A 26812-nucleotide genomic window follows, 5' to 3' on the forward strand; every position below is an offset into this window, starting at 1 on the left:
ACAGGAGGGGGGTGATTTTCACAGCCCTGTTCTGAGGGGCATTTGGAGTAATTGGTATCAGGTCTTGGCTATGAATGATCTTGGCAATCTGCACACAGAGGAGAGAAAAGCAGCTTCTTTTCCATTGCTGGTAAATATTAAATCTGCCCCAAACACAAAGGTCTCTCCTCCCTCCCTCCCTTCCTATTCTTTACAGTTTTGATACTTGATATCTTCTATGCATTTTCATTCCTGCACTTGGTAAATTGCACAAAGGAAATCCATTTACTTTCTGAATGTTTGGGAACAATTTTATTTCTGACGTGGAAGTTTTAAAATGAACTAGTATGTACAGTCAGAGGAAGGAAAATATTACTTTCAGAGTTCCATTTAAATCATTATTTTTTTAATACTTCTTCAATGTTGTCAAGGTCTGAACTGATTTGACCTCATCGGTCTTCACTCTGCCATGCTGACATTTCCAGATGGGACACAAGAAACGGAAGGAAGATGCTGAGATAGTCTATTGTTCCCAATACCTAACCACAATCTGCAAAATATCTCTTTTCTAAGTGTTTATTCACCTCTCTCTCCATACAGTTTGCTGCTCTATGTGGTTTTCCTGCTCCCCCTGATTTTGCAGCTGGCATTGATGGCTGTCTGGCAGAGTATGAGTGCCTGGGAGCTGTGCTCATCACGGTACTTCCTGCCCCTGCGGACCAGGGCTCATGCTGACACCACCAACCTGCTGGTGCTCAACAGCACGGGTGAGCTGGGCTCCTCATGATTTAATGGGCTGTAAATGAAGCCTGATGATGTTTCAGTAGATGACATCCTAATGCGGTGACATGGAAAGGAATATCCCAGTAGGAGGAATGAGTAGGGATCCAGTTCTTTCCCTACCTCACATCCTAACCTCCACCCAAATGGTTTCTACTCTTTCAAAATTAATCCCGACCAGATTAACAGTCTTCTTCCAGAATTCTACCTTTGACGTTTCTTTGAGTGGATGCTATTTCACATTACTTTGCCAGAGAATGATACTGTTGGCTTCATCAGACCATCATCAGGAGAATGCATTTGCAACTCAGTGAAGGGGGGTTGAAAAAGCAATGTTTCAGTCACTGAAACTGTCATCTATTAATTTCACATAAATTACTATGCAGTGACCCAATCCATACGTGCTGTCTGGCTTCCAGGGTCATGGTTATGTACAGTGGTCATGGATTCAAAAAAAGAAACGGTCAATGATTCTTTCGTTGCTCACTATTATTTCTCTGCTTTTGGCTTTCACATCAGGCTCAAGCATTGAGGACTTTATCCACGCTCTTGAGAGCCAAGACCTTGCACTGGAAATTACAAGCAAGGAAAATATCACAGAGGAACTGAAATACAATGGGGCCATTAAAGTATCTCGTGAAGGCCAGGTGAGGACTTTTGCTGCCATCCTAACATTGCTTCCTAACAATGCACAAATTAAGCAAGGTTCCTCCTTCAGCTACACTGGACCTTTATTGGATCAAGCCCACAGGGATAAAGATTAGTGAGTGTTTTAGCCAGTAACCTATGTGCTAGAAGAGACCTTATAATTCTGTTCCTCCATTTGGATGATCTTTTAGGTCCCTCCCAACCCAAGTCTTTCTGTAATTCTACCTGTGTAGCAGAGTTATACACATCTTCTTTGTGCTGCTTTCACAAAAGACACAAGTGACATGCATTATTTTAGGCCTGAATTCTCCCTGCCAAGAGTTTTCATCCTGGTTTCTTTCTGAAGAGCTACAGGTTTACCATCTTTTGCCACATGGAGGCCATCAACTGCTTCCCAGTGCTTGTGAACATCATCAGCAATGCTCTGCTGAGAGCTTTCAATTCCACTGCACACATCCAGATCTGGAGTCATCCTTTTTACTATGTAAGTCTCACTGTCTGAGAAACAGTTCTTTTACACTGCAAGAAATGCTCTGAAATGAACTGTAGCATCATACCATTGGGCTGTGGATGTTTTCTACAAATGTTTTGTTCTTCTGTTTTCAGGTAGATAATACACGATACTGGGATTACTTTGCCTCTTTCTACCTTATCTACATGCTGCTGCTATTCCCAGGTTTCCCTCCTCATTTTGCAATGGGCTATCTGCAGGACTACAAGGTAAATTCACTGACATGCAGCAAATCTTGTATGAGCAGAAGAATCACAACTGTATTGTCATGAGGACATCTGAGTGTGGCATCTTGAGGCTCTTTGCTGCATGGTCAGCTTTGCAGCCAGCATAGACTGCTGAAAGACAAAAAAAAACATTGGATTTTAATACAAATATTACAAATACTGCAATAGCTTTTTACAAGCTTTATGAGCTTTTCACTTCCAAGAGCTGTTCCTATGGCCAACACATTCCTTCCCAGACAGGAGCTCGTGCCCAGCTGCGGGTCTCGGGGCTCTTCCCCTCAGCATACTGGTGTGGGCAGGCACTGGTGGATGTCCCGCTCTGCTGGCTTCTTCTCTTCTCAATGTTTGGGTTACAGTTTGGAATGAGCAATAGAGTGTCTGGGACCTTCAGCAGCTTCTTCTGTCTTGTAAGTCTTTTTTCTAGTGAACACTGGTTTGCTAAGGGGGGATTTGGGTAATACTTCCAGCAAGAGGAATGCTAGGTGAGACAGCAGCCATGTTGAGGGAGGCACAAAATAATGCAGGAGCAAAGCAGGACTTTAGCAGTTCATTGTTGCAGGCAGGAAGAAAATATGTGGACTCCAGTTCCTTACTGCCTTTCTCCTTGTTTCACCTCTTATAATGTGAGTTTCCCCAGCTGGAAAAGAAAGGCAATAAATCCTGCCTTAATACACTCCTGTACACTAAGCAGTCAAATTGTGGTAATTTCTGAACATCCTGATGTTAATGAATGACCACACAAACTGAACCACGTTGCTGTATATAGGTTTCTGGTTGTTGACTTGACTCCATTTTCTCTAATAACAGCACTTCTCTCTGCAGATCACGTGTGCTTTTGGCTATGGAATTTCTATCATTTTCTTCATCTATTTAATCTCCTTCCTCTTTCGGAAAGGATGGAACTGTGATTTTTGGTCTTTTATCCTAATAGTGGTAAGCGTACGGCTCGATAATGCAATATGGGGTTTACGGAAATGTATTTTGAGTTCTTAAAGACAACCTAGAGGTCGAAATACCAATTATAGATCCAGGACATAGATAAGGGCATGTGTTTTATAACCAAAAAGTCAATAGAAATCACTGTCACTTTGTTCTGCTCTGCACCAGTCCCCCTTTTTTCACCCAGCCCTTTGCTCCCACAATTCTGGAAATAAGGATTCATTTCACAGTTTGTGTCATTCCTTACAAGCACTGCCTTTCTTTCTCTCTTCCCTCAAAGCCTCGCTCAAGTTAAAGCTTCAAAACACGAAACAATGGGGAATTTGTGCTCCATTCCCTTATTCTGTGTAGATCAGATGGGATAGTGTCAAGTGGGATAGGAACAGAATGAGATCCCATACTGCTTCTTTCTGACCAAAGCAGCACTGTGCTTGGGGTTTACCCAGATGACCCAAACCAGAAGCAGAGATAGATGAGGACCTCCTGCACCCTCATCCTTCCTTGTCTTTATGTTTCTTGTCTTTGTGTTTCTTATCCATCTTGAGAAATTCCACAGGGATTTGAAAAGGTAGATCTGTGCAACTTTTATGACCGGTGACGAACACAAATCTTCTTATCAGCTCTAATAACCCTCTTGTTTCATTTGTAGGTATGCCTTGTTACTTTTATTGTCAGCAGAATCATGGATTACATAATAGACCTCGAAATCTCTCTCTACCTCCTGTCTCTGCTGATCCCCTCGTACCCAGCCTTGGCCGTCATGCTTGACAGTGAGCAGGTAAATGGCTGCACTGGCATCTGTTGGGTAATCCATTGGGACCAGATGGAATTTCTCCATCTGTCCATTACTGCTGTGGGCTGCTTCTTGTTCACATGGGCCATGACTGTGTGTTGGGTAAGCAATCTTAATTCTTCCCATGCTAAGTCAAGCAGCTTGGCTTGAACAATCATAAGAGAAAATATAAGGCTGCACATCTGACTTTGCATGGAAACTGAGTGAGAGTTATGGATGCTCCCAAAGTGTTTTACTGCATGTCAGCTGGAAGTGGCCGTGGAAAGGGAGCAGGGGATTTATGAAGAGCTTATGGTGAATGTTTTGGATAAACTAGAAGCTTTTGTGCATTCTTGACTTATTTGTTATTTGTATTTAAACCTTCTAACACTACCCAGCATTATATAAAAGAATTGCAGGTCTTTATTGTGGCTTTTTTTTTACTCCTACAGATGTTTATAGAAGACTCGAACTTACACGTAGGCTTCCGAAACAACAACATACTCATAGCCGTCTTTGCAGTAAGAAAACATTTAAGATTAATTTTACTTAGCACTGTGCATCTCCCAGGCTGCATCCTCAATTACAAGGAAGCAAATTCATCTTACATAGAAGGAGGATCCTGGAGATGTGGATGATAGATCACCCACCTACGTAAAAATAGTTTTGTTCCATTGAAATGGAGAAGGGAAAAGGGAAATAAGTCTAGATGGCTTGATGCTTCTGTCATGGATGTTTTCTGCATTACTGGTAGATGATAGCAGAGTTCACAGCCTTCAGGATTACAATGAATTTAGATGGCAACAGATTTAATTTCACGTACCGTGTTTTTCTGCCCATATAGTTTATAACTCTGCCACCATCTTTTCAGCTTCAGCCACAGCAGAATGGAAGGTGAGTCTGTCAGTGTGGCAACCTCTTTTTTTTTTCAGCCTTACATCCATTCTGTGGTTTTTGTTTTCCTTCTTCGTTACTTGGAGATAAAATACGAAAGGCCAGTTCTGAGAAAGGACCCGGTGTTTAGGTTTGTATGGATGCACACAACGCAGGCACTGCTAGATGCTGCTTGTCTTTGAAGACAACACCTTGACCTAATGCTAAGATGAACCTGTTTCGATTTATAGAATTTCCCCAATAAAAGAGAACAGCCATCAGCATCTTGAGGAGCCCGAAGGGGAAGATGAAGATGTTAAAGCTGAAAGAGAAGCAGTGAAAAATGCCATAGCAGCTCCGAGTCCAGAGGAGGTAAGGCTGAGTGTGGTTCTTCTTTCTTTGCTTTATATCAGTAATAAAATTATTGGTTTAGAAAACAAACAAAAAAAATAGCCAAGATTAATAAGGGCAAATGAATGCTCTGGCTGCATTAATCATTCCTCAATGGAAAAACCCAGCTCTCAAGTGGGCAGAATGGGTCCCTTCAGGATAAAGGAGAAACGTTTTAAGTGGAAAATGGACAGTGTTCCATGGCAATTCAAATTCTCAGATCTTTTGAAGTTTTTTTTGCCTTTTAAAATGGAAAACTGTTACAGAAGGATGGATGCTATTCAGTATAATGGACTGATCTTTCTTCCTCCTCCTTGCTTTCAGAAATCAGTTATTATTGTCAGTAATCTCTACAAGGAATATAAAATTAAGAAAGCTGGTTCCATTTTTAGGAAGAAGAAGAAAATGGCCACCAAAAATATTTCCTTCTGTGTTAAAAAAGGTGAGGACTGTAACTGTTTTACTTTGACCATACCCAGAGAGCTAATCCTCTGCAGGCTCTCTAATCTGAGCCACAACACCAAGATGGAATCCATTTGCTCTATGCTTAAGGCATGTCCAGTGTATGGCTGGCAAGATAACAACATGGACACATCCAATCTGTTACCTCTAACTCTCTGCTATCCAAAATCACACTACCTCACTCTACAGCAGTCACTTCGACAGTGGCTTCTGGGAGCAAAGCTTAGACTTATGTCACTGCATCAGCTACATAGTTGAAAAGTAATTTATGACCTCTCTGAGCATGTAGTCATATGCCTGTATAATTGTACGTGATCTCTGATATTAGCGTACTCTCTTTAAGCTTATTGTTATGAGACTGCCTGATATCTCCACTGAACCATAGTCCTTACTAAGAAATGTTGTGTACTGATTTCAGGAGAAGTATTAGGACTTCTGGGACCCAACGGAGCTGGTAAGAGCACAGTCATCAAGATGATAGCTGGGGAGACAACGCTGACAGCTGGGCAGGTAGGAGGCTGCTGGGATCTGGAGGGAAGGGATAGATGTGTGCTAAAAATGCAGAGCTTGTACCTAGCTAAGCAATGTATTTTTTTTCAAAGCAATATTAGGGATTGGGGTTTTGACTAAGTACACTGTGCTATTGAACTTTGTATTAATAAAAATGATGGTGAGCTGCTGCTAACTCTAACAACCATGTACACCTCTGCTAATTCACCATGATTATATTCAGGAGCCATGTAGCTAAGGGTTGCTAAACCAATCCCTTGCCCCTCGGGTTTCCTCCCCTAAAGCCCTGTGAAACCCATAGATCCCCTCCAAACCTTCCACCCATGACTGTACACATGTGAAACACAGCGTGGTCATGCAGGTGCTGCTGAGGAGCCGAGATGCCACACCATGCTGGCCACAGGACCATGTACTTGCCTACCTGGGGCACTGCCCACAGGAGGACCCACTCTGGCCAGACCTCACTGTGCACGAGCACCTGAAGATCTACGCAGCTGTGAAGGGCTTGTGCAAGGAGGACACGGCCACTGCCATCAACAGGTATGGGATGAGGGTGGTCCTGGGGTCAGTCAAGGATTTATTCCACATCATTGCGAGATCTGAAAGTCAGAACCCTTTGTGAGCCAGAAGATGCACTGGACTAAAGTCAAGTAGCTAATCTGTAAAACTGATCAGTGATGTGGCACTTGAGGGGAATAGTCAGTGGGCATAGCAGGGTGGGTTGGGATTGGACTTGGGGATTTTAGGGGTCTTTTCCAGTCTGAATGACTCTGTAAGCATTCACTCATTTTTTTTTTAACACAATTTACTGCAATCAAGCAGAAGCCAAAAGTCAGGCATAAGAAAAGTCCCTTTTCCTTATTGTTTTAGGAACTGCTGATTTCTCAGCTGGGAATAACAAGTTTTTTCGTTCCTTTCTTCTCTTTCCTCACAGATTAGTGAATGCTCTGGAGCTTCAAGACTATTTAAAAAAACCAACCAGAAAACTACCTGCTGGGATAACCAGAAAGGTGGTTTTATTTATTTATTTTTCCCTTTTTACTATAATGAGCACTGAAATGTTCATAGCATGAATGAAAAATGCCCTCTGGGAGCAGTGGGACCTACCTATGCTCCCAACCACCTGGGAGAGCATCACATTGTACCTTCCCTGCTTCCTATCAATCATGTTTGATGTTCACAAAGAATACAGTGCCGCCTGCAGCTCCTCAAAGACACTGCTGGGGCTGCAGGAGGTCTGACCCCAACTCCTCTCCCTGCCGTAGCTGTGCTTTGCTGTGTGCATGCTGGGCAACCCTTCGGTCCTGCTGCTGGATGAGCCATCGACTGGCATGGACCCCAATGGGCAGCGCTGCATTTGGTGAGTTTAGAAGAATCCAAAACTGGACTTATGTCCAAAATAATTTTAGGGCCTAGAGGGACAAAACTTGGATAAAAAGGGCCTCTTATTTCTAGGTAGTGTTGGCTCCTTTTTTTTTTTTGTTTTTAAACTCCTGTGTCCTCAGGGAAATGATTCGTGCTGCCCTGAAAACCCAGGAGACAGGTACTGTGCTGACCACACACTACATGGAGGAGGCAGAGGCAGTGTGCGACCGCGTGGCCATCCTGGTGGCTGGGCAGCTGCGGTGGGTATTAGCAGGGCTAAGATAAGGGCTTCTTCCCCAGCCTCACCCCCCACCATTGGCTTTGTGAAGTGATCCCCAGAACTGTAGGATTTGGGAAGGAGCAGACATCAGTGGGTCCACACTGACACTGCACTTCTCGACTCACCTGCAGGTTCATTGGCTCCATTCAGTACCTGAAGAACAAGTTTGGCAAAGGCTATCTGCTGGAAATTAAAGTCAAGGACCCAGAGAGCACTGATCTTCTACATGCTGAGATTTTGAGGATTTTCCCAAGCGCTGCCCGTCAGGAGAGGTAACTACAAAATAGGGAACAAACAGTGGCTTCAGTGTTACATCATCTCTAACAGTGTGCCCAGTAGGATGACCAAATACAGGATCTCAGCTGCAGAGAGATCAATGGGTCAGAGACCTAATGAGGTGACCTTATTCAATAATAGCACTGTTGCTATCCCTACAGTAAACATCCATAGGTCCAGCTCATACGGTAACATAAACTTCTGAATGCAAAAGCTCAATCTAGAGCAAGAGATCCTTTTTCTTTTTCTTCCAGGTTCCCCTCTTTGCTTGTCTACAAGGTCCCAATGGAAGATGCACTGCCCCTGTCTCAGTCTTTCTCCAAGCTAGAGGAAGGTAAGAGCAAAGCAAAATGACTATTTGAAAAGGTGAAACACTAACAGGTAATTCTCAACTCGATTTCCATTTCTCTGCAGCCAAACAAAACTTCAACCTTGAGGAATACAGCTTCTCTTTGAACACTTTGGCTCAGGTACGTGACCTCAAGGTGTGAGCAAAACCACAGTGAGGTTTGGGCCAGCACTGAGGGAGGAGGAAAGAACCTGCCCCAGGGGGTTGGTAAGGACTTTTCTGCCAGGAAAGTGGTGGAAAATGGTGGAGTTTGGTTTGTTTTAGTTTAGAAATAATCATAACTTCATATTTCTCATTTAGGTCTTTTTGGAACTCTCCAGAGAGCAGGAGAAGGATAATTTTGATCTCACTTTGGATGGCCCTTTTGAATGGAAACAACTTCAGCAGGAGGACAGTTAAAGGCCTACGATGCTCATTTACACATTACTCTGTATTAGCCTAAGTGATGTGATAACTGCACATATCTACTGCCATTATCAGTGTACCAGGAGGAGGATCAGGTTCTGCCTCTGTAGGGAGCATCAGCCAAGGGCTGCTCTCTGATACAGAAGGCATTTCACCAGGACTCTATGGGTGCCTACACTGAACTTTACCCCAAGAGAGTCTCCAACAGCTGCTTGTTGAAACTGTACCAGCACCAATGGGAGCTCCCATCAAGCAGAGGAGGTTGGAGCAAAGGGACAAGGAAGGATTGCAGAGAGGTGGGTCCTACCCCATCTCTGAGGTCAAAGCTTTGCTTTGTTTGGTGGATCTGGGTGCAGCGGCAAGTCTGGGTACACTGCCCATCTCTTCAGTTCATCTCCCACACACATGGGACTATGAGATGCCTTTAAACACACCTTGTTAAAATTTTCCCTCTATTTTTGTATCCTCCCAATAAACATCTGCATAGAATCCATGGTTATGCCTTCACTTTATACCTGTGCTCATTTACAACAGCAAAACAAACCCTCTCAGAAAACACAAAGCCCAGTTTTCTCCTATAACGTACAGTCATGGCTGTGTTGCAATCTCTGCCTGTAGACGTTATACACTCAGCTCCAAAACATGCTCTGGCAGCCAGAGGACACTCATTCAGAGATTATTTCCCTGCTGCTTGCACAATGGTTTTACTCCCACCCCTGGGAAACAGGAAAGAGAAGCCCCAGTCACTTGCTTGTGCACTCAGCTCCAGAGAACATAAACTCAGGGATAGGGAAGAGCTTCATTCAGTGTCCTGAGGGTATCTGCAGCAGTCAGGAATTCAGGGCTGTGTAAGCCATTACCACCTTAATCTCACAGCCATTTATGCAGTACATTAGGGATGAGGCTGGTGGGCACAGGGGGTTGATGGTTGGACTGGATGATCTTAGAGATATTTTCCAACATTAGTGATTCTACACATTGCTTTTCCCCTCTGTATTTCTGCCCCTACATGCAGACCTTTGCTTCTTTAGCAAGGAAAAGACCTCCAGAGGGCCCTGAGACTGCCAGGCAGGAGCTGGAGACAGGGAAGGGTAATAAAGACAGTGCAATCACCAGCACAGAGCTGAGATTCCCAAGGCTCGGACCGAAGCCAGTGCTGGGAGAAGGGGGTTCTGTGCCCTGCATAAAAGAGAGCTAAGCTGGCAGCAAGGAATGGACAAGAGTGCTCAAAAAGTTCACAAGCACTTCGCTTTGCTGTTTAAAGGAAGAAAAATAAAATAAAAGAAGAAGAAAGAACAAGAGTGAGATTTTCTAGAAGCCATCAGGCTTCATGAATGTCCCCTGCAGAGGTCACCCTCCCTCCATCCCTTCCCTTAGAGGCTGTGGGGAAACGTCCCCTCTGCTGCTGCCATAGTACAGGTGGGGTGTCTCAGCTTGCAATCTGCCTCCCTCCAGCAAGCAGTCCTTGTGCACTGCCTGCTCCCTTGTGCAATGGAGTTTCTTATTTTTAGGTTTAATAATGCCTTCTTTATGCTTTCTCCATTTTTCCCCCGCTGACAGCTGTGTGGCCAGCATGCCCCCATTGCACAAAGGGCCATTCACTTACCACCAGTCCCAAAGCACTGTGCCCTAAACAGGCAGCAGCAAGGAGCAATGTGCATCTTTCAGTTTAAGGGAGAATCACACATTCACTGAAGCTGGAAAAGATCTCTAAGTTCCCAAGCCCAATCCACCCCACCGTGTCTACTGATCACATCCCTTAATGCCACATCTCCACAGCTCTGAAGCACCTCCAGCAGTGATGACTCCCCTAAATCCTGAGCAGCTGTGCCAACAAAACATCTCTCTTTCAGAGAAGAAATTGTTCCTGATATCCAACCTGAATCTCCCCAGCACAACTTAAGGCCATTATCTCTCATCCTAGAAAATAAATAAATAAATAGAAAATCAGAATACACACAGGCTCAAGATCTGGGAGCTCAGGGATGGTGTTTTGCCCTGTAAAGCCTGGGAGAATTAAGAATGTCTGGGTGGGAACCACAGGGCATTCAGGTGTCCTCACAGCTGCATCACAGGCAGTAACAAAAATCTGCTGGGGTCAGGTGCAAGTGAAGCAGCTCTGCTTAAATATAAGCAAGCAACAACAAAAACTAACATTACTGAGAAATTCAAGGAACTTCAAGGAAAGAACTGATGCAAGCTCCAAAATATCTACAGGACAAACTTTGGAGGAGGATGAGGATAAAGCAGAGTGATGCTGAACAAGGAGCTGGTTTCCTGTGGACAGGCTGCCTGGGGCTGGCATCAGTGCTTTGTGCTGGGGCTCAGCTGACCACCTTCTACAAAGCATTTCTAGGATGAAAACTACAAATAGAATAGAACAGGGTAAGGTAGGGTAGATAAAATAAAACCATGGGAGATTGGTCCAGCCTCAAACAAGGCTATAAGGATGCACCAGAAAGGCACCACAGCTCCCATCCTCCATCAGGTGGATGGTTGGGGGCAGTGTGGTCCCCAGCCAGCCCTACAGCCCATGCAGGGCTTTGTCACAGCCTCCTCCCACGCAGTGCTGCCCAGGCCAGATGTGCTTCAGGCACAACAAGCAAGGCAGTGCAGATGTTGGCAACCTTGCCAGCGTGGGAGTTCAGTTCTCTTTTTCCATTCCCTGTAGACAAAAGATGAAACCAAGGCTGGCTTACAGCCCTACACATGAGCGCAATGCGGGGAGCTGGCTGCACCAGGACCATTGGTGACCACAGCTCATGTGAGTACCAGGACATCCTCACAAGCATCTCTACAAACATTTTGTTTTTAAGGCACTTGAGCTTGAATTAGCGCACAGGTGAAAGCCAAACAGACCATTTTTCTCTTGCACTGGTGTCCCTTAACTACACACATCATCTCAACCCCTTTGGAGACTCTACACTGAAAAGCCCTACACAGCAGATGGATAAAATATCAGGCACAGGGCTATGTGTGGCTGTGAGTGCAGCCAAACCCAACAAAATATTTACTTCAAAGAAGACAGAAGGATCACTTGTCCAGCTGGAAAAAGCAGGAAGCACTTTCTAAATAGGGAGAAGAAAGGGAGATGGTTGTGTAAGGCATGATGTTTTAATTAAATCATACTTGAATGATAGCAGGAAGTTCACGAACTTATGTTCTAGGCAAAATAGAAACGGCCATTTGTTGCTGCACATCTTTGTCCTGCCACAGACACCAGGAATGGTTAATGGATGGGTAAGGGAGGAGATGAGCTGTTGGGCAAACATGTGGCAGGTATAGGGATGAATCCACCCCATGCTATTCTGAATGAATCCTGGCTATCTGAAAATAACAGACACCCACCAGCACACAGCGTGTCCCTGGAGGTGAGGACTTCAGTGGGAAGTGAAGGCTCATCCATCCTTGGGTGCAGGATAAGCTGGAGCAGCCTTTCCACTTGATTGGGATCACTATCCCTGGAGGTATTCAAGGAACATGTAGATGTGGTACTAAGGGACATTGTTTATCTTGCAGTATTGCCCTGGGATCCCAGCTGCCACCTGAACACATGGAAATATTCAATAGCAGCAACCAAACAGCCAGATCACCATCAGGGTGGTCAGGATTGAGTCATAAATGACCCTTTTTTCATCTTTCTTCAGCTATGTAAGCCCCTCATCCACAGATGGGGATGTTTCCAGGTCCCACTGCAGACCTCACCTCTCAGCACTTGTGCTCCCTCTGCGTGTATTAAAAATGGTTTTAAAACTAAAAGAACAAGCTGTATAGGAACAGAAGGACCCAAAGCAGAGAGCTCTGTTGTACAAATTTGCCTGGCACAGCCCAGTCCATGTCCCACTGCACTACTGCTCCAGCCCCACACTGTGAGAAATTCACTGCATGTTCTAAATGCAAATCCTCTGAAGGGCTTTCAGGATGCTAAGTAGGAGTTCAGAAGGAACAACAAAAGAGAATGAAGAATAGATCTTTGTTTTTGCCACTGCACTTTTCCCTCTGAGGGCAGGAGAGAAGTCACTTGCCAGCACTTTGCAGAGCTGCTCTACCACCTGCATTCCCTCCATATCTGACAACAGGGTCTGTCACTGCCAGCCACAAGAGACTGAAAAGAAATGGGCTCCTGTGAGCTCACACACCATATTTTTCATCACAGCCTGCAGACAAGGGAATGCTGAGAAAGCTACAAGTGTAGCTAACATTAAAGAGTATCTGGGGAAAAACTGGTCAAGGAAAAGGCACCTGGGGGTGCTGCTAAAGGTGGGGGGATCCTGAGCCCACAGGCGCCATGACACACACACTGTCCTTGGGATCCTGCATTCAAAGGGTCCCATTGAGGGGACAGAGGTTGGATGTCAGTCTCGTGGGACCCCACAAAGCTGCTGCTGAGCGAGTGCTTCAGTTATGAAAACACAAAAAGGGAAAATTGGGAGAGAAAGAACTCTTTCTGGGAAATCACCTTTTATTCTGGTTACAAACTGGGCACGGGCTAAGTGGTATAGTACATTGCTTGCCAACAATATCAACGCCTTTCTAAACCATCCATTCAAGTTAAATATAGATGATAATTTACTCAAAATACAACCTTTGCAGCAGGAGCTCCATAGCCAATGTTTTGTTGAAAACAACTCTTTGTTCTGGTCTGCAGATGCCTGATCTCCTGACTCTACTCTCTCTGTTCTGCCTTTCCTAGAAAGGGAACATTGCCAGTGGTTAGAAAAGAGCACTGCCTCGTCATTTCCAGCTGTATCACTTCAGATGCAGGTGCTTAAGAACTGCTCCCAGAGGTGAAATTGGGCCAAAGATGAGAAATATGAGCTGCTCCAAGAACCAGCAGCTCCAGACCCTCAGGTGGGAGGCTCAGAGGCCACATGCTCAGCCACCAGTCTGCTCCTAGGGGCAAATCCCTGCAGTGTGTGGTGATGGGATGGGTTGGTAGAAGCTGTAAGTAGGATGGTGGGGCAGCAGATGGGAGGGGAGGGGGTGTAGGGGTGAGTGGGAGCTGTGCTCAGCTGGGAAAGGCCATGGCAACCCATAGTACTGACTGTCCCAACAGCTGCATGCCTTCAAAGCACTTGAAACACGCTCATTTTTTCCTCTTCTTTCGATACTAAATGTGGATTTTGTTTGCCTTTCACCCCCCCCCCCCCCCCCCCCCCCCCATTTCCCTTCCTCATCTACAAAGATCTCACAACAATGAGCTTCCGAGAAAGAGACGCGAGTCGTTTCTTCTCCTTCCTGGAACTGCCCCCAGTGACTCACATCGCTCTCGTTTCGGGATGTAACATCTCCCCGAATCCCGCAGCATCTCCGGGTGCGTTGTGCCACCTCCCGGCAGCACCGAGCGCTGCACGGGACAGCCCCGCATCCATCCCCGCAGCAACACAGATTGAAAGCACTTTGTTAGCACAAACACGGAGCAAAACACATCCGACCCCACTACACCATATGGTCCCCATAGACCCTATACAGGACCCACAACCCCATATGGACACCATAAACCCCTTAGGGGTCCCATACATGCCATACAGGCCCCACAACCCCATATGGGCCCCACAGACCTCATAGGGGTCCCATAGATGGCAACAAGGTCCCACAACCCCATATGGGACCCATAGACCCCATATAGGCCCCACAACCCCATACAGGCCCCATAGACCCCATACAGGACCCATAGACCCCATACAGGACCCATAGACCCCATACAGGACCCATAGACCCCATAGAGGGACCTAAAACCCCATAGCGGGACCTAAAACCCCATAGTGGGACATACAGCCCCATAGCGGGACCTAAAACCCCATAGCGGGACCTATAGACCCCATACAGGACATAGACCCCATACAGGACCCATAGACCCCATATGAGAATAGGTGCCTCATGCTTCACTTTCAAACCATATCTCATTCTAATTCCGATTAAAAAACAAATGGAAGTTAGTAATACAGGGCAATACTGCCCTGCTCTCCAAGCAAAACTTAGATAAAATCTGCAAGCTCTCTGAGGATCAGGAAATGTAAAATCTGAAGGCAAATACTTGGATATCTCTAGGTAATCTCTGCAGCACTGGACATCAGAAGGTACAGCCAGGAGGGACACAGTGAGGGCCATCCAACAGCCTCATTCCCCTGCTGCTCTGCAGTTACAAGAGCATAAAGATATGTAACTTAATAGAAAGCACAACAACGACAGCAGAGGAGCAAGGTCTCAAGTTGCAGCAAGTGAGGGCTTACTCAAATACAACAGCACAGAAACAAAGGAAATAATCTGCTTACCTTTGGAAGGCCTCAGGTACTCGAGGAGATGAGATACCCTCAGCTTCACTGCCAGCCCTTAAATGAGGGCTGGGGAAGGGTGGATCCTGGCTCCTGCCCTTATGGTTAATCAGGTACATTGCATGCACATGAGCTCCCTTTGGTTGTCCCACCAGGTGTTCCATCACTGCTTCAGGCCCTGACTTAGCATTTCTGCTAAGAAACATAAAAAGTAAAGACCTTCCACACCCCATCGGTGTGTCTGAGTGCAGAGGGTTTCTCTTGTGGTCTGAGTAAACCACATGAGATCATGGGAATGTTTCACTCATGGTATTTAAGCTCTTCTTGGTGACACAGAACAAGCTCAGCGAGCCCCTCTTCACCTGCAAAGGGAATGATGGCTGAAGGCTATACCCCACAGAGCAGCTCTTGGTGCTGAGCCCCATAGCCAGTCCCTTTGGGGCAGGAGGTTCCCTGTGCTGTGAGAGGATCCCCCCAGCTTGTGCCTCATTCAGAGGTCATTTTAGATCCCTGGTTGAAAGATGAAACATTGTTGGTGCATTATTCCACTACAAACAGTGTCTGTTGCTATGGATGAGGAACACATGTGGGGCTGCTCTGAGGTATCAGGAGTGTCTTTATCCACTGTCCCCTCCAGCAGTGGCTGCAACAGTTGTACTTTGCAACCAGTCTTTCTGCAGGCAATGAGGAGGGAGTTCTTAGCAATTAACTCACTCTAAATCACAGGAGTGTCAAAATAAGGGTGAATGCCCCTTGCAGAGCTCACAACATAAATGGATAAGTGCAACTCATGCCTATTTTGTCTCCACATCCAGCACCGCTGTGGGTCACTCTTTCTGCAGTGCTGGAAAATGGGCATTTGGATGTTATGCTCTTTCCATCCCTTCCCTTAATTCTGCTGGAAGATGGGTGTAAAAGGAAATTAATAGGAAAGATGCTGAAATGTCTCTTGCACAACCCCACAAGAGGAGCCCTTTGCAAACACCATTTGCAAGAACCAGCCAGCGAGGGCTCTCCTTGCACTCAGACCAAAGCCAAACCCTGTCTTTTTCTCCTTCAGATGACATTTTAATGCCCTGTAAGGAAGAACTTCTTGCTCTGGGGTTTGCAGAACCCTCTGGGCACTGGGACTTGTGGCAGCCACTTGTTGTGACATCAGCTGCTCACTGCCCAAACCCAGTGGAAAAAAACACTGCTCCGGGTCTGATGCCACAGCATCTGCTGCCAGCCCAGTGCTGGGAGCCACTGCAAGAGAATGGCCCAATTCTGAGGGCTCATCCTGCAGTAAACAGGGAGGGTGAGGCTGTGGCAGGGTTTTCTGCCTGGGAAATGAATCTTTACTGCCTTTAAACTCTCCACCTTTGCAGGTCCCATGGTTCGTGGCTTTGCTTCTCTCTCTTGGCCCCAGCACAGTGGTTGCTGCCATAGCTCAGGGTCAGGGATGGAAAAACATCTCCCAGGGACTGGCAGAAGGCCGGCTGCTGCTTGGTTGTACTTGGAAACACCTGGAAAATTCAACCAGTAAAACCAGTGCAACCCAGCACAGCCCTGCACAGGGCATGGAGCATCCAGCAGAGCCCAGCTCTGCTCTGCTCTCAATGCCCCAGGACCTCCCTGCAGACGTTTGGCAGCAGATTGCTGCCCTGCTCATCCATCAAGGGTGGGGACAGGGCAGACTGGATTACAGGACTGCAGCCTCTATTTCTGCCTCCAAGAGGTGCAGCAGAAAGGGCAATGTTCCATTAGGACGACACATATTCAGTCACAGGCCATGGAGTCCACTCTACTGTACCCACTGCCCACGTCCCTTAGTGCCACATCCCCTTTATTATGGGGCAGAGATGATGACCCCCCCCCCAGCTTCCTGGACAGCTGTGCCACTGCACCATCACTCAATTCAGAGAAGAAATTGTTCCTAATATCCAACCTGAACCTCCAATACCTTTACTCTTTCTCCTATTGAGTGTGCAGCATCACAGTTACAGATACTGCCACTAACACAGCCACTAACACAGCCATTCACAGACACTGAAAAGCCTTTGAACATTGTACAAGAGCAGCTTTAAAAACAGGATGTGCAAACCCTTGCTCTTGGGATATGTTTTCTCCCGGTGTTCAAATGTTCCACTGTGGTGTCCTTGTTGGGGCAATCAAAGCCCTACAAAACCTTTTTATAAAACCAAAGCACAGACTTTAAGTTGAGCCCAGGAAAAATAAAGGAAATTGCTGTGCTGAAAGGGGAAAAAAATGTGTGCTCTGTGGGTAACTCCAGCACAAACAACAGAAGGGCATTGGGTCTGGAGGTGGGAATGGCTGCCCTTGGATGGCATGAGGAGGAATCAGCACTTTGGGGGCTGAACTTTGGGGCAAATGGGGGGGAAATGAACAGGAAGAAGGTGATATCTGGTGCTGTTTGGCACACTCTGCTCACTAGTGCTTCTGCTGCCCGACAGCCCAGAAAGGCATTGCTTAAAGCACATACATATATGCGCTTTATATATAGAGATAGAAAGCTGAGCGTTGCCCACAGAATGGAATAAAATCAGTTCAGCTCAGCCTCCCCTCTCTTATTGCTTGGGTAATAATATCATTCACAATGCAAATATCTAACTGGGAGTGCATGGGGAGGCACAAGTCACTGAGCTGATGGGTACACAGAGAGCCCTGCCCAGTGCTGGGCCCTCCTGTCCATAACCACTATTTATATAAACCAGATCACTGAGCACTGCTCCAAACAAATAAATCCACTCAGGGATGTGCCACGATGAGGGAAAAGCATGAGCCTGAATGCTAACAGGGGGAAAGCATCTCCCAAGGTGAGGAGCAAAGAGAGTGGGAATGCAGTGGGTGCCAAGGAGAGCGCTGGGAACTGAGTTCATCTGCATTAATCTTAACGCTCATTAAAATCAGTTGTTCCCTTCTTAATTCAGCCAGGGCTGCCGAGCTCAAGAATTAAAAATTCACAATCCCACGTCCCTAAAGATGAATTAAAATATAATAAATTATCCAAAGTAGCACTGATTTGCAAAAGTCTCCTAAAAAAATGCTCCAGTGCTTCTTCATGCTCAGAGCTTTCAGCTCGTGCTTCCATGAGGGATGGGGACACAAACCAACCCAGATTCTCACACAGTGGTGTCACTCCAGAGCCTGGAGGCAGCCCCACAAATTCCATCACTTACAATGAAAACAGAGAGCAAGCAGTGCAGGAGGAGCACTTGGATCCCCTCATCCCACCTCAAAGTCCTTGAGAATACAGACCTTCCTGCCCCCATGGGGCACAGCAGTTCTGTGTAAGCAAGCAGTAAAAGTAAATAATTGCTTCTTAATTCCATGCGCGTGAGCAATAAGCTAGACGTGGTTGTTAATGTGCTCTTAATTAAGGTCACCGCTGACAATAGCTGGAGAGCTGGAAACGAAGACAATAAACACCACTGATATGGAGCAGATGGGAACTCAGAAAGGGTTTCCCAATATTTGGTGAACAAATTGGGGGATTTTTGTTTTCAACTGCACTTCTGGGACCTTCAGCCCATGGGAGAACCCAACTGAGCATCGCCTTCGCCAGCCCATATTGGGAAGATAATGTTGTGCACCCTCCATCAGAAAGGTGCCATATTCACTGTGTGAAACACCAAAGCAGGACAATGTAAAGCAGCCTGGGAACAGCACCAGCTCCTCCAGCTGAGTTGGTTTCCTGAAGGAGAAGCTGCGTAAATAAGGATGGGCTGTGAGCGGGTGTCGTTTATTTATAGAAGGCATTCATTTCCTCCGTGATGGGGATAAATACCCATTAGCTTTCAAGGTGATGAATCATCTATTAATTAACCTACTGGGGAAAAAAAATAATGATAATGCAGATATTCCTATTTTCAAAGGAAGGCTTTCCAGTTGGGAAAGAAAGGAAGGGAGTTAATCTGATTGACGTCATCTGAAATGCTGAGATAAGAACACCAAAGAAGGGCTGGATGAAATGGCTCTCCACACCCTCATCTCTCTGGAAGGACATCAGTCAGAGGCTGGTGTTGGTTATGTAGCAAATAACCAACCAGGAGGGAGTCTCCTGCAGCTGAGGAGGTGAGATGTAGTGCAGCACGAAAGATCCTACACCTGGCCTTTGGGATCCACCTCCACTGCCATGCTTGGGCTCCATCCATCACCTCCCCCAGTCTCCAACAAGGAAATAAATCAATGAAACAAGAAGATTGTGTGTGCACTCATCCTGTTCCTGTGCTCCCTGACCATTTTTAGCTTTGGTTTATCCCCAGCTCTTTCCCCACACACACCCACACTCCAAACTCTCCAAAAAGCTGAAAGATGTCTAAAACCCAACAACAACCCAGGGCTCCATCAGCTTCCAGGAATTCAAACCAGCTTAAGAAACCACAACTTTTTTGTGATGTGTTTGGGTTTTTTTTTCAGTCTTTTACAAACCATTTTAAACAACTGTTGGGAGTTTTCTTCCTTCCCACCCTCCCCAGCTATATTCAGCCTGTATCTCTCACCAGCCTCATGTGGCTCACGTTTCAGGGCAGAGCAAATGTACATGCATGCAGAGGGCAGGGATGAGGAGACAATGAGGCACACAGTACAAACTTGATTTCCAAATTTCCCCTTCTGCTTGCAAGCATGGGGAGCTGGGTGCAGCCTGCTAAGTTCCCTGCAGGCAGGGAATGATTCCACCCTGCATTACATATTGCACGTGATGAGGCATCTGCCACTCGCTGTGAAAGACACCATCACAGCCCAGTAAATCATATTGCCAGAAGGGTTTGCATGCTATCACCAAGGCTTTTCTAGCTAAGCCACATTCCCCCTCTGCATGCTGCTGCTCATCACTGTACCTCATGTATCAGAGCTGATTAAGACATCCCAGAATAGGCAGCCAGGCTGAGCCCTTCAGCCTCACAGCTCCTGCAGCCTCCTCTGTTGTTCCCATCATCCCAGTTGCAGCTTGATGGATCTGCAAAGGGAAGCCCTAGAGATGCCCCATTTATTACACAGCCAGCACCTCTTTCATAGTGCAACTGTTCTGGCAACACATTGAGGCATGGCCATTTCCCATACGTGCAATGCAATTTGAGTATTCCTAGTTAGATTTTATTTTCATGGAACTGGTCATGTCCAGAGGAGAAAATGGAACAAACCGTCCTGAGCTCTGACACATGAGAGCAGCAGTAAAACCATGTAGAACACACCACTGCAAAATTTATAGCAGCAAAAATCATTCTATATTAAGAAAAGCTGAATTTTAAGAATGTTCCCATAAAACCAGCCGTTTCAGGACCAAAAACCCTGCAGGGTGCAACCAAGCAGGAAGGATGTCACCAAAGAGAGCAAGTCAGCTCTCCTCGAGGCTCACTGGAGCAAGCCACATTGGTGGTCATCTTGTGTCACTCATCACCCATCATCAGGGTGTCTGATGGCATGTATGCGATGTCTTGTTCATAGAGCCATGGGACTGCTCCTTCCTCGGGGCTTCATGATAAGTAAGTGCCCTTCTGAGCAGGGATCTCATTTCCCTTTATGCAAACTTGGATGTTAACCCACACAAACACATTTGTTAGAACACACGTTCACCCTGCAGAGTTGGATGCATGAACACACAGCAGGTTCTTGGTCAAACAAAGCCCATTCCAGCTGTCTGTGAGGACAGTACACTGCCATTGCACTGCTTTGATGGGTTTACAGCTCACCACAGCACTTCATATATGAAGTTATTTCCATAACCAGATCCAGGAGAGTCCGTGAACAGGAAGGAATTAGGCACTTATGCAAAGACCATTAAAGTCAAGGGGAATCATTCCATTGGCTGCTGAATGTCAGTGGCTGCTATGGGGGATTTAGAGCAGGAAGCAGGAATGGACTTTACTGGTTTTCTCAGCATTTGTTACAGACTTCAGCACAGAAACTCTCTGTGCCCATTCCCCTGCTAAGAGGTGTGCAGGCAGTGACTGGATGCAGAGCCCTAACAGCCTGCCCGTGCATGTCCTCCAGCCTCCATCAGACAAGCAGAGCAGAACCTGTAAGAAGCAGAAGTAGCCCATTCCTATGAGCAACAGGAATTCTGCACGGGTCCCGGCACGTCGCTCCTGGTGCTTAACACATTTATGAACGTGTCAGCCTAAGAGGCAAAAATACCATAAAGCAAAAACTTCAGCAGGTCTGAAAAGCTGGTTAATCCAAAGTTGGAATTCACCCCAGGGTGATCCCACTGCTGGGACCCACACAGCATCACAGGTCCTCCCAGGTACCCAAAGCCACCAGCAGGGAAACAAGAGGTTACAGTTATATTTGAGTGAGGGCAAAATGACACTTGTTGGGAGCTCAGCTCTGCAGTTTCCCTTTGCAGGAGCATCCCTCCAGCATCTCCCTCAGCCCAGAGGTACCTGGACACCAGGGGTCCAGGCTTCTTGCCACAAACTCTGCTCCCACCTGCTGCACGTTCACTGCTTTAGTGGGACCAGTTGCCAATCTCAGCAGGAACCGGGTCTCATTAGCGTGGCTGAGGCTCTGGCAGAGCACAGGCTCCTCAGTTCCATTAATAGGAAGTGCTGAGAGATGCCATGGCAGCAGTTCAAGGCCAGGCTGTGCGCACCACTGCATTATGAAGTCTAGACAGAGCTGGATCCCAACAAGCCTGAGGAATGCCTGTCCCTGCCCTCACACACTGCCTCATACCGAGCAGCATTGCTCAGCCAGGAATGGTGTGGGGAAGTCTTTCATTCCCTTCTACAACCAGGTCCTCCTGCAAGCACCTCCACCCCAAATCTCTGCCTGGAAGCCTGGAGTTTGCTGTTGCTGTAGCTTGCACAGAGCTTCACCTGGCTGAGGGCTTCACTGAGGAAGGATGTGGGGAGAAACTATTTTAAAAACAGGGTTGTTGTTTTTTTATTCCTATCTGGAATGAACAAAAAGCACCTTTGGAGCAGCACCCTGCACCACAACCGGCTGCAGGCAGCTTCCCAAGAGGTGGTTTGAACATAAAGCAAAAGAAAACCTAAACAGCAGCAGTTATAATTTATATTGCCTATGGTATTTATACCCATAGGCATAAGTGGGATGCAGCACCTGGGCTGTACCTCTCAGCTGTCCCAGTGGTACCAGGGGCCACTGAGAGCCATTCAGGAGCAATTCAAAGGGAAAATGGGACCCAATGAGGACCCTTCAGAACAGCTCTGCACATCGAGCACATACATGCTTTCCTTAAGTGGATTGATAAGTGATTTGGATTGGTATTAACACATGCCAGATGCTAGAGAATCATCTCCCACTTACAGCAATTATGAGGATATCCCAGAAGCCAATAAAGCAACTGAGAAGATGAGCATCTGGTGGTGGCTGTCAGGCCCCTGCCCAGCAAGATCAATCTCTGTAATGAAGAGGTGTGATTTCATTTATTTTTTGCTTCAGCCATATGGCATTTAGCTCCAGGTTCATGCAATTCCTCCTCCTCTGGGGGATCCTCCCTGGGGAGGAGCAAGGCAGAGCAGTCCCTTGTCCTCACCATGCTTCCAGCCAAGTGCAGGACCCCTAAGCTCAATATGAGAAAACCCAGCTTGTTTGGGGGTTTGTTAAGAAGCCTACAAGGTGACAAGGCAATTAAGGCTGCTTTCTATATAAACAAACCAAAAAATCGTATCATCATTAAGGCTAGAAAAGACCTTTAGGATCCCCAGTCAAACCCCAACCCATCCCCTCCAAGTCTACTGGCCTCAACCCTTCCTTGGATAACAGCTCTTTTGATTGCTTGGGATCTTTGACAACACAGTGCAATGACTGCACTAACTACGTAAAAAGCAATTTTTGTGTCCCCATTAGGCTTCAAAGAATGAATTATCTTTGACCACAGAACGACCCCGCAGTGGTGCTTTGCAACCCCAAGTCCTATGCACAGGATGGAGAGGGGAGAGCATGCACCAAGCTGGATAGAAAGCACGTCCATCACGCCTCCGAGTGCACATCTGCAAAGTGCTGAGCAACAGGAAATCGTTTGACTTCTATCAGGCCAAATCCAGGGAGCATCAACCCTGCAATTAACTATAATTAGAAATCCACTCTGGCAGTGCACCCCCAGGCAGGATCCATGCACACCCACATGATCCTGCGTGCTAAAACGATGCTGTTAGAGGCACACACAGCGACAGTGTCTGCGAGGGGAAGGGGAGGGGTTTCACCATGAGCAAGAGCAGGGTTTGAAGAACTGTAGCTTCTTTGGCTTTAATAAGAAAATAAGTTGCTGATGTGAGACCCCACGGTGAGCAAAAGTGAACCACTTCCTCATCCTCCCACTCCCACCAGTGTCAGCCCTTCTTCTCCACCACCACCCAAGCACCAGCGGGCTCCTCACCAGCAGCTGGATGTGGCTTTCTGCTCTGCCATTGGCCCCTGGGGCTGGTGCCAGCTCTCAGAACATCCAGAACACAATGGGAGAAGCTCATTCAGCTGTCACTTTATTTTCAAGGAGATTTCACACTTGCAGTGCCACAGCAGTTAAGATCCACTTTGCCATCTTCCCACTTAATTGTGTCTGCAGTTAAAGCTTAACGCTGTCACACAAGCAGTAAAACCCAGTGCTTATGAGTCCATGATACTCAGGGATCCAGAGAAACCACAGCAATCCCAGCTATAATCCTTGCCCTGTAATCTGCACGTCGTGAATCACCACGTAATTTGGCAATAGCTGCAATCACTGCACACAGTTATTTGCTCTTTATGCTGAAATAAACACCATTTTATGGTGGAGAAGACAGACAGCAACTGAGTGCTGTGCAGACACTCACATCTTCAACCTTTTCCTATCAACAGACCCTTCACATTTCCCAATGGAGGAACAACACAGCAAAGATTCAACTTCTATGCAAGCAGGAGACCCAGAGCTGAAATCCCCACATTCTGGATAGACTAACTCCAAACCTCCCCAAAAATAAACCAGTTCCATTGCCCTTCAGCAAAGCCAAAAGTGCTGCCTGGACACCGCAGGCCTCCTACGGCTGCAATTCCCACCCAAAGATCCCATCTGCACAAACCTCCTCACTGCTGCTAACGTGGCTGCTGTGGGTGGGCGTCCTCAGCACGTGGCTTCAGTGCAACGACTGCAAAACAGAAAGGATGAGGGCAACATCTGAGATTATCCACTGCTATGCTCACATGATCCTGTTGGTTATAATGTGAGCTTATTAAATTAAGGTTTAAGACTTCCCTTTAAATGATGAACGCTTGCAAATGCCCCCGCATGCTTCTGAGCAGCAGAGATGGGCAAATGGGCAATCTGGTGATCTCATAGCTCCTTCTTTCCCTGCGCCAGTATCTCATTTATTCATAGAATGAAGAGGCATTGGCATTAATAATTAGCTATTTTAAGTTACATGCAAGTCTAGGGAGAGGGAGAAAAATCTTCCCGAGTGCGGCAAATTCCTTTCTAGTTGTCTAAAGGTTTTTCTGCTGTGGCTGGTAAGTATCACTGTTGGGGAGTTATTTTAGTGTGTGTCCTACAGCACTCTGTTCCCATGAGAGGGAAGAAATGGCCTAAGGGAAAGAGGAGCCAAAGGATCCCGTTTTCTTGAGTAAATTTGGAGGAGCATGGGTACCCCATCCCTGGAGGTGTTCAAGGCCAGGTTTGATGGGGCCCTGGGCAGCTTGATAAGGTGGCTGACAACCTTGTCTGAAGGAATGGGGTTGGAACTGGATGATCACTGAGGTCTCTCCCAACCCACGCCATGCTGTGATTCTATAGTGAGAGCAGCATTACAGATGGCAAAGACCCAACGCCTTCTGCTCCCTGCTACCCCACAAGACTTAACTACCACGTGCAGGAAGAAATATTCCCTGTCCTGTGGTTACAGCCCATTTCACAGCTGTTTACCTCCATAAGTGAACCCCAGAGCCAGCACAAAACCCCCTGCAAGAGCTCTGCGGTAGTTCCTTGGAGAAATGTTGTGCTATAGATATACTTAGGCTGAACCCAATGCATGCACTGACTTTCACCACAGGCCCTGAGACTCAAATCCACGTTCTTTTCCAATGACTGTAATTTTTAGTCTATCTCCTGTGATGATGTACCTACCCAGCCTGAAATTCCCCTGTGGCACTTTAATGAGTAGTTTAACCTGAGATATAATTTACAAAGACATAAGTGCATGCTCAGGAAGATCTATTTCTGTTGCAGGAACTTGCACTAAAAGTGGCATCGCTTCCCTCCATGGCTGGTATCACCCTGTTCCCCCAGGGCAACCTTTCTCCTTTCAATAGGAACACACTTTCTGTTCTACACAACTCCCCTTGGTACTCACTAAGAGTTAATAAGGAATTCAAGGGCTGAGCTGAGTAACAGCTGAATTTACTGCTGATAAGAGACCTCTTCTTATGAGCCCTGTTAAAGACATCCCGGTTATTTTCTTGTTTCAATAAATATCTTCTTGCTGGCTCTCTGACAAACAGTCCCTGCGGTGATGGACCGCTGGAGCAGTGCTAGCAGGCAGGGCAAGTCCAAAACCATTATTTAGACACGAGTGTACACACCTAAAAGGCTGGAGGAATTTTATAGGGAGACATTTTAACCTATGAGAAGTCCCAGTGCTGTAATTGCATCTTAATTTGACCTGAACCCTTGATTATACAGCGGTCAGGCACAGGTTCCCAGGCAAACACACAGCTCAGAGGCTCTTCAGCAGGATGTGTGTTTCTGTTTCTTCTTATTTTACATCCTGGTGGGGAAAAAAAAGAAAGCACCAAAACATCCCAGTGTGACTGTTGACTTCCAGCAACGTGAGAAAACAGGAAGCAAAGTGACAAGCAGTTCAGGCCCAAATAGCTGATGTTGTTTTGATGCCAGAGGAGCCCACAGCAATGGATGGATCCAGGAGACACATCTGGTGCCTGGCTTGGTAGCTGGTACCCTGCCCATAGCAAGAGGTTGGTGATCTCTGAGTCCCCTTCCAACCCAAGCCATTCCATGACTCTATGTCTGAATAGAGCAGCTGTCCTCTTGTGGTCCCCCCAGCTTCTCCACTTTCTCTGTTTTGCATCTGATTTAAGATGCACGCTGTATGTCTCACAAAACAAGCTCTCTGACAGATCCTTGTGGTGCAGTGCCCTACACGAGCCCTGCATTGTTACTTGCAGTGCAGAATGTCATGCTCACACAGTGCAAAGCCCACTGCCCTCAGCTGCCCAATGTCAGCCCCTGAGCCAAGGTCAGGGTGACCACATTCAGGTCAGGAGTGGGGAAAAAACCAAACAAATGGAAACAAAGCTGAGCACAGCTGCAGCACAGCAAAGGCTGCCCAGGACAAACAGACCTGGAGTCTCTCCTCCATCCCTCCACCAATCCTTTGGCATTTCCAAGCCCATCCCAAGCAAAGGGCACAGGGTGCTCCCCAACCCCCAGACTTCGCCAGGACGAACCAAGGGGAACCATTCTTACCTGCTTTAACAGCTTCACTTTGTCTTCCTACTACAAAACAGCCATGACTTAACAGCCTGTCTGCACGTGGATTTCACTGGGACAAGATGTGCAATCGTAACAGTGCACAGCAGCCAAGATTGTGTAGTTTCCTCTAAATAATTTAAAGCACTGTTTTTGCAGACAAAGAGGATTCAGCCAGCAACCTCCATGGAGTGGAGCGCAAAAACCACACCTAACTCACAAAACAACTGATTTCCTCCTGAGAGATTAATGCTTTTCCTTTGAGAACACATATGCTTTGGAATGAAGGTTTCCCAGCCTCCACCACAGCCTGCCATGCTCAAAGAGCAGAGGCTGAAAGCTTTAT

The 26812-nt window shown here is 46.6% G+C and overlaps 1 protein-coding gene and 1 long non-coding RNA gene across 6 annotated transcripts in view; one reads left to right on the forward strand and one right to left on the reverse strand.

The window, feature by feature from the left end:
- Window positions 1–9259, forward strand: part of LOC107322188 (ATP-binding cassette sub-family A member 10-like) — a 36884-nt gene extending 27625 nt beyond the window's left edge. For both annotated transcript variants that reach the window (XM_015879941.2, XM_032448229.1), the window contains 20 exons: window positions 580–746; window positions 1279–1406; window positions 1754–1891; window positions 2014–2127; window positions 2382–2552; window positions 2968–3078; window positions 3734–3862; window positions 4309–4377; window positions 4789–4880; window positions 4981–5101; window positions 5444–5561; window positions 6000–6091; window positions 6453–6631; window positions 7026–7101; window positions 7357–7451; window positions 7597–7716; window positions 7868–8008; window positions 8267–8346; window positions 8427–8482; window positions 8662–9259. In XM_015879941.2, coding sequence (XP_015735427.1) covers window positions 580–746; window positions 1279–1406; window positions 1754–1891; window positions 2014–2127; window positions 2382–2552; window positions 2968–3078; window positions 3734–3862; window positions 4309–4377; window positions 4789–4880; window positions 4981–5101; window positions 5444–5561; window positions 6000–6091; window positions 6453–6631; window positions 7026–7101; window positions 7357–7451; window positions 7597–7716; window positions 7868–8008; window positions 8267–8346; window positions 8427–8482; window positions 8662–8760 — 2296 coding nt within the window. In that variant the 3' untranslated portion in view covers window positions 8761–9259. The remainder of the gene's footprint in view (window positions 1–579; window positions 747–1278; window positions 1407–1753; window positions 1892–2013; window positions 2128–2381; window positions 2553–2967; window positions 3079–3733; window positions 3863–4308; window positions 4378–4788; window positions 4881–4980; window positions 5102–5443; window positions 5562–5999; window positions 6092–6452; window positions 6632–7025; window positions 7102–7356; window positions 7452–7596; window positions 7717–7867; window positions 8009–8266; window positions 8347–8426; window positions 8483–8661) is intronic.
- Window positions 264–26752, reverse strand: LOC107322191. 4 transcript variants are annotated; one of them, XR_004309208.1, is made up of 4 exons: window positions 26464–26752; window positions 24068–24133; window positions 7862–8012; window positions 6580–6690 (listed from the first exon to the last, which is right to left on the reverse strand). It is a non-coding gene; the product is annotated as an uncharacterized LOC107322191 (long non-coding RNA). The 4 variants fall into 4 exon arrangements; XR_001558841.2 differs by lacking the exons at window positions 6580–6690; window positions 26464–26752 and adding an exon at window positions 264–2256 and having other exon boundaries at window positions 24068–25947; XR_004309209.1 differs by lacking the exon at window positions 24068–24133 and having other exon boundaries at window positions 26464–26666.
- Window positions 26753–26812: the final 60 nt, after the last annotated feature.

Source organism: Coturnix japonica, chromosome 18 (assembly GCF_001577835.2).
Source record: "Coturnix japonica isolate 7356 chromosome 18, Coturnix japonica 2.1, whole genome shotgun sequence".
Classification (NCBI taxonomy): Eukaryota; Metazoa; Chordata; class Aves; order Galliformes; family Phasianidae; genus Coturnix; species Coturnix japonica.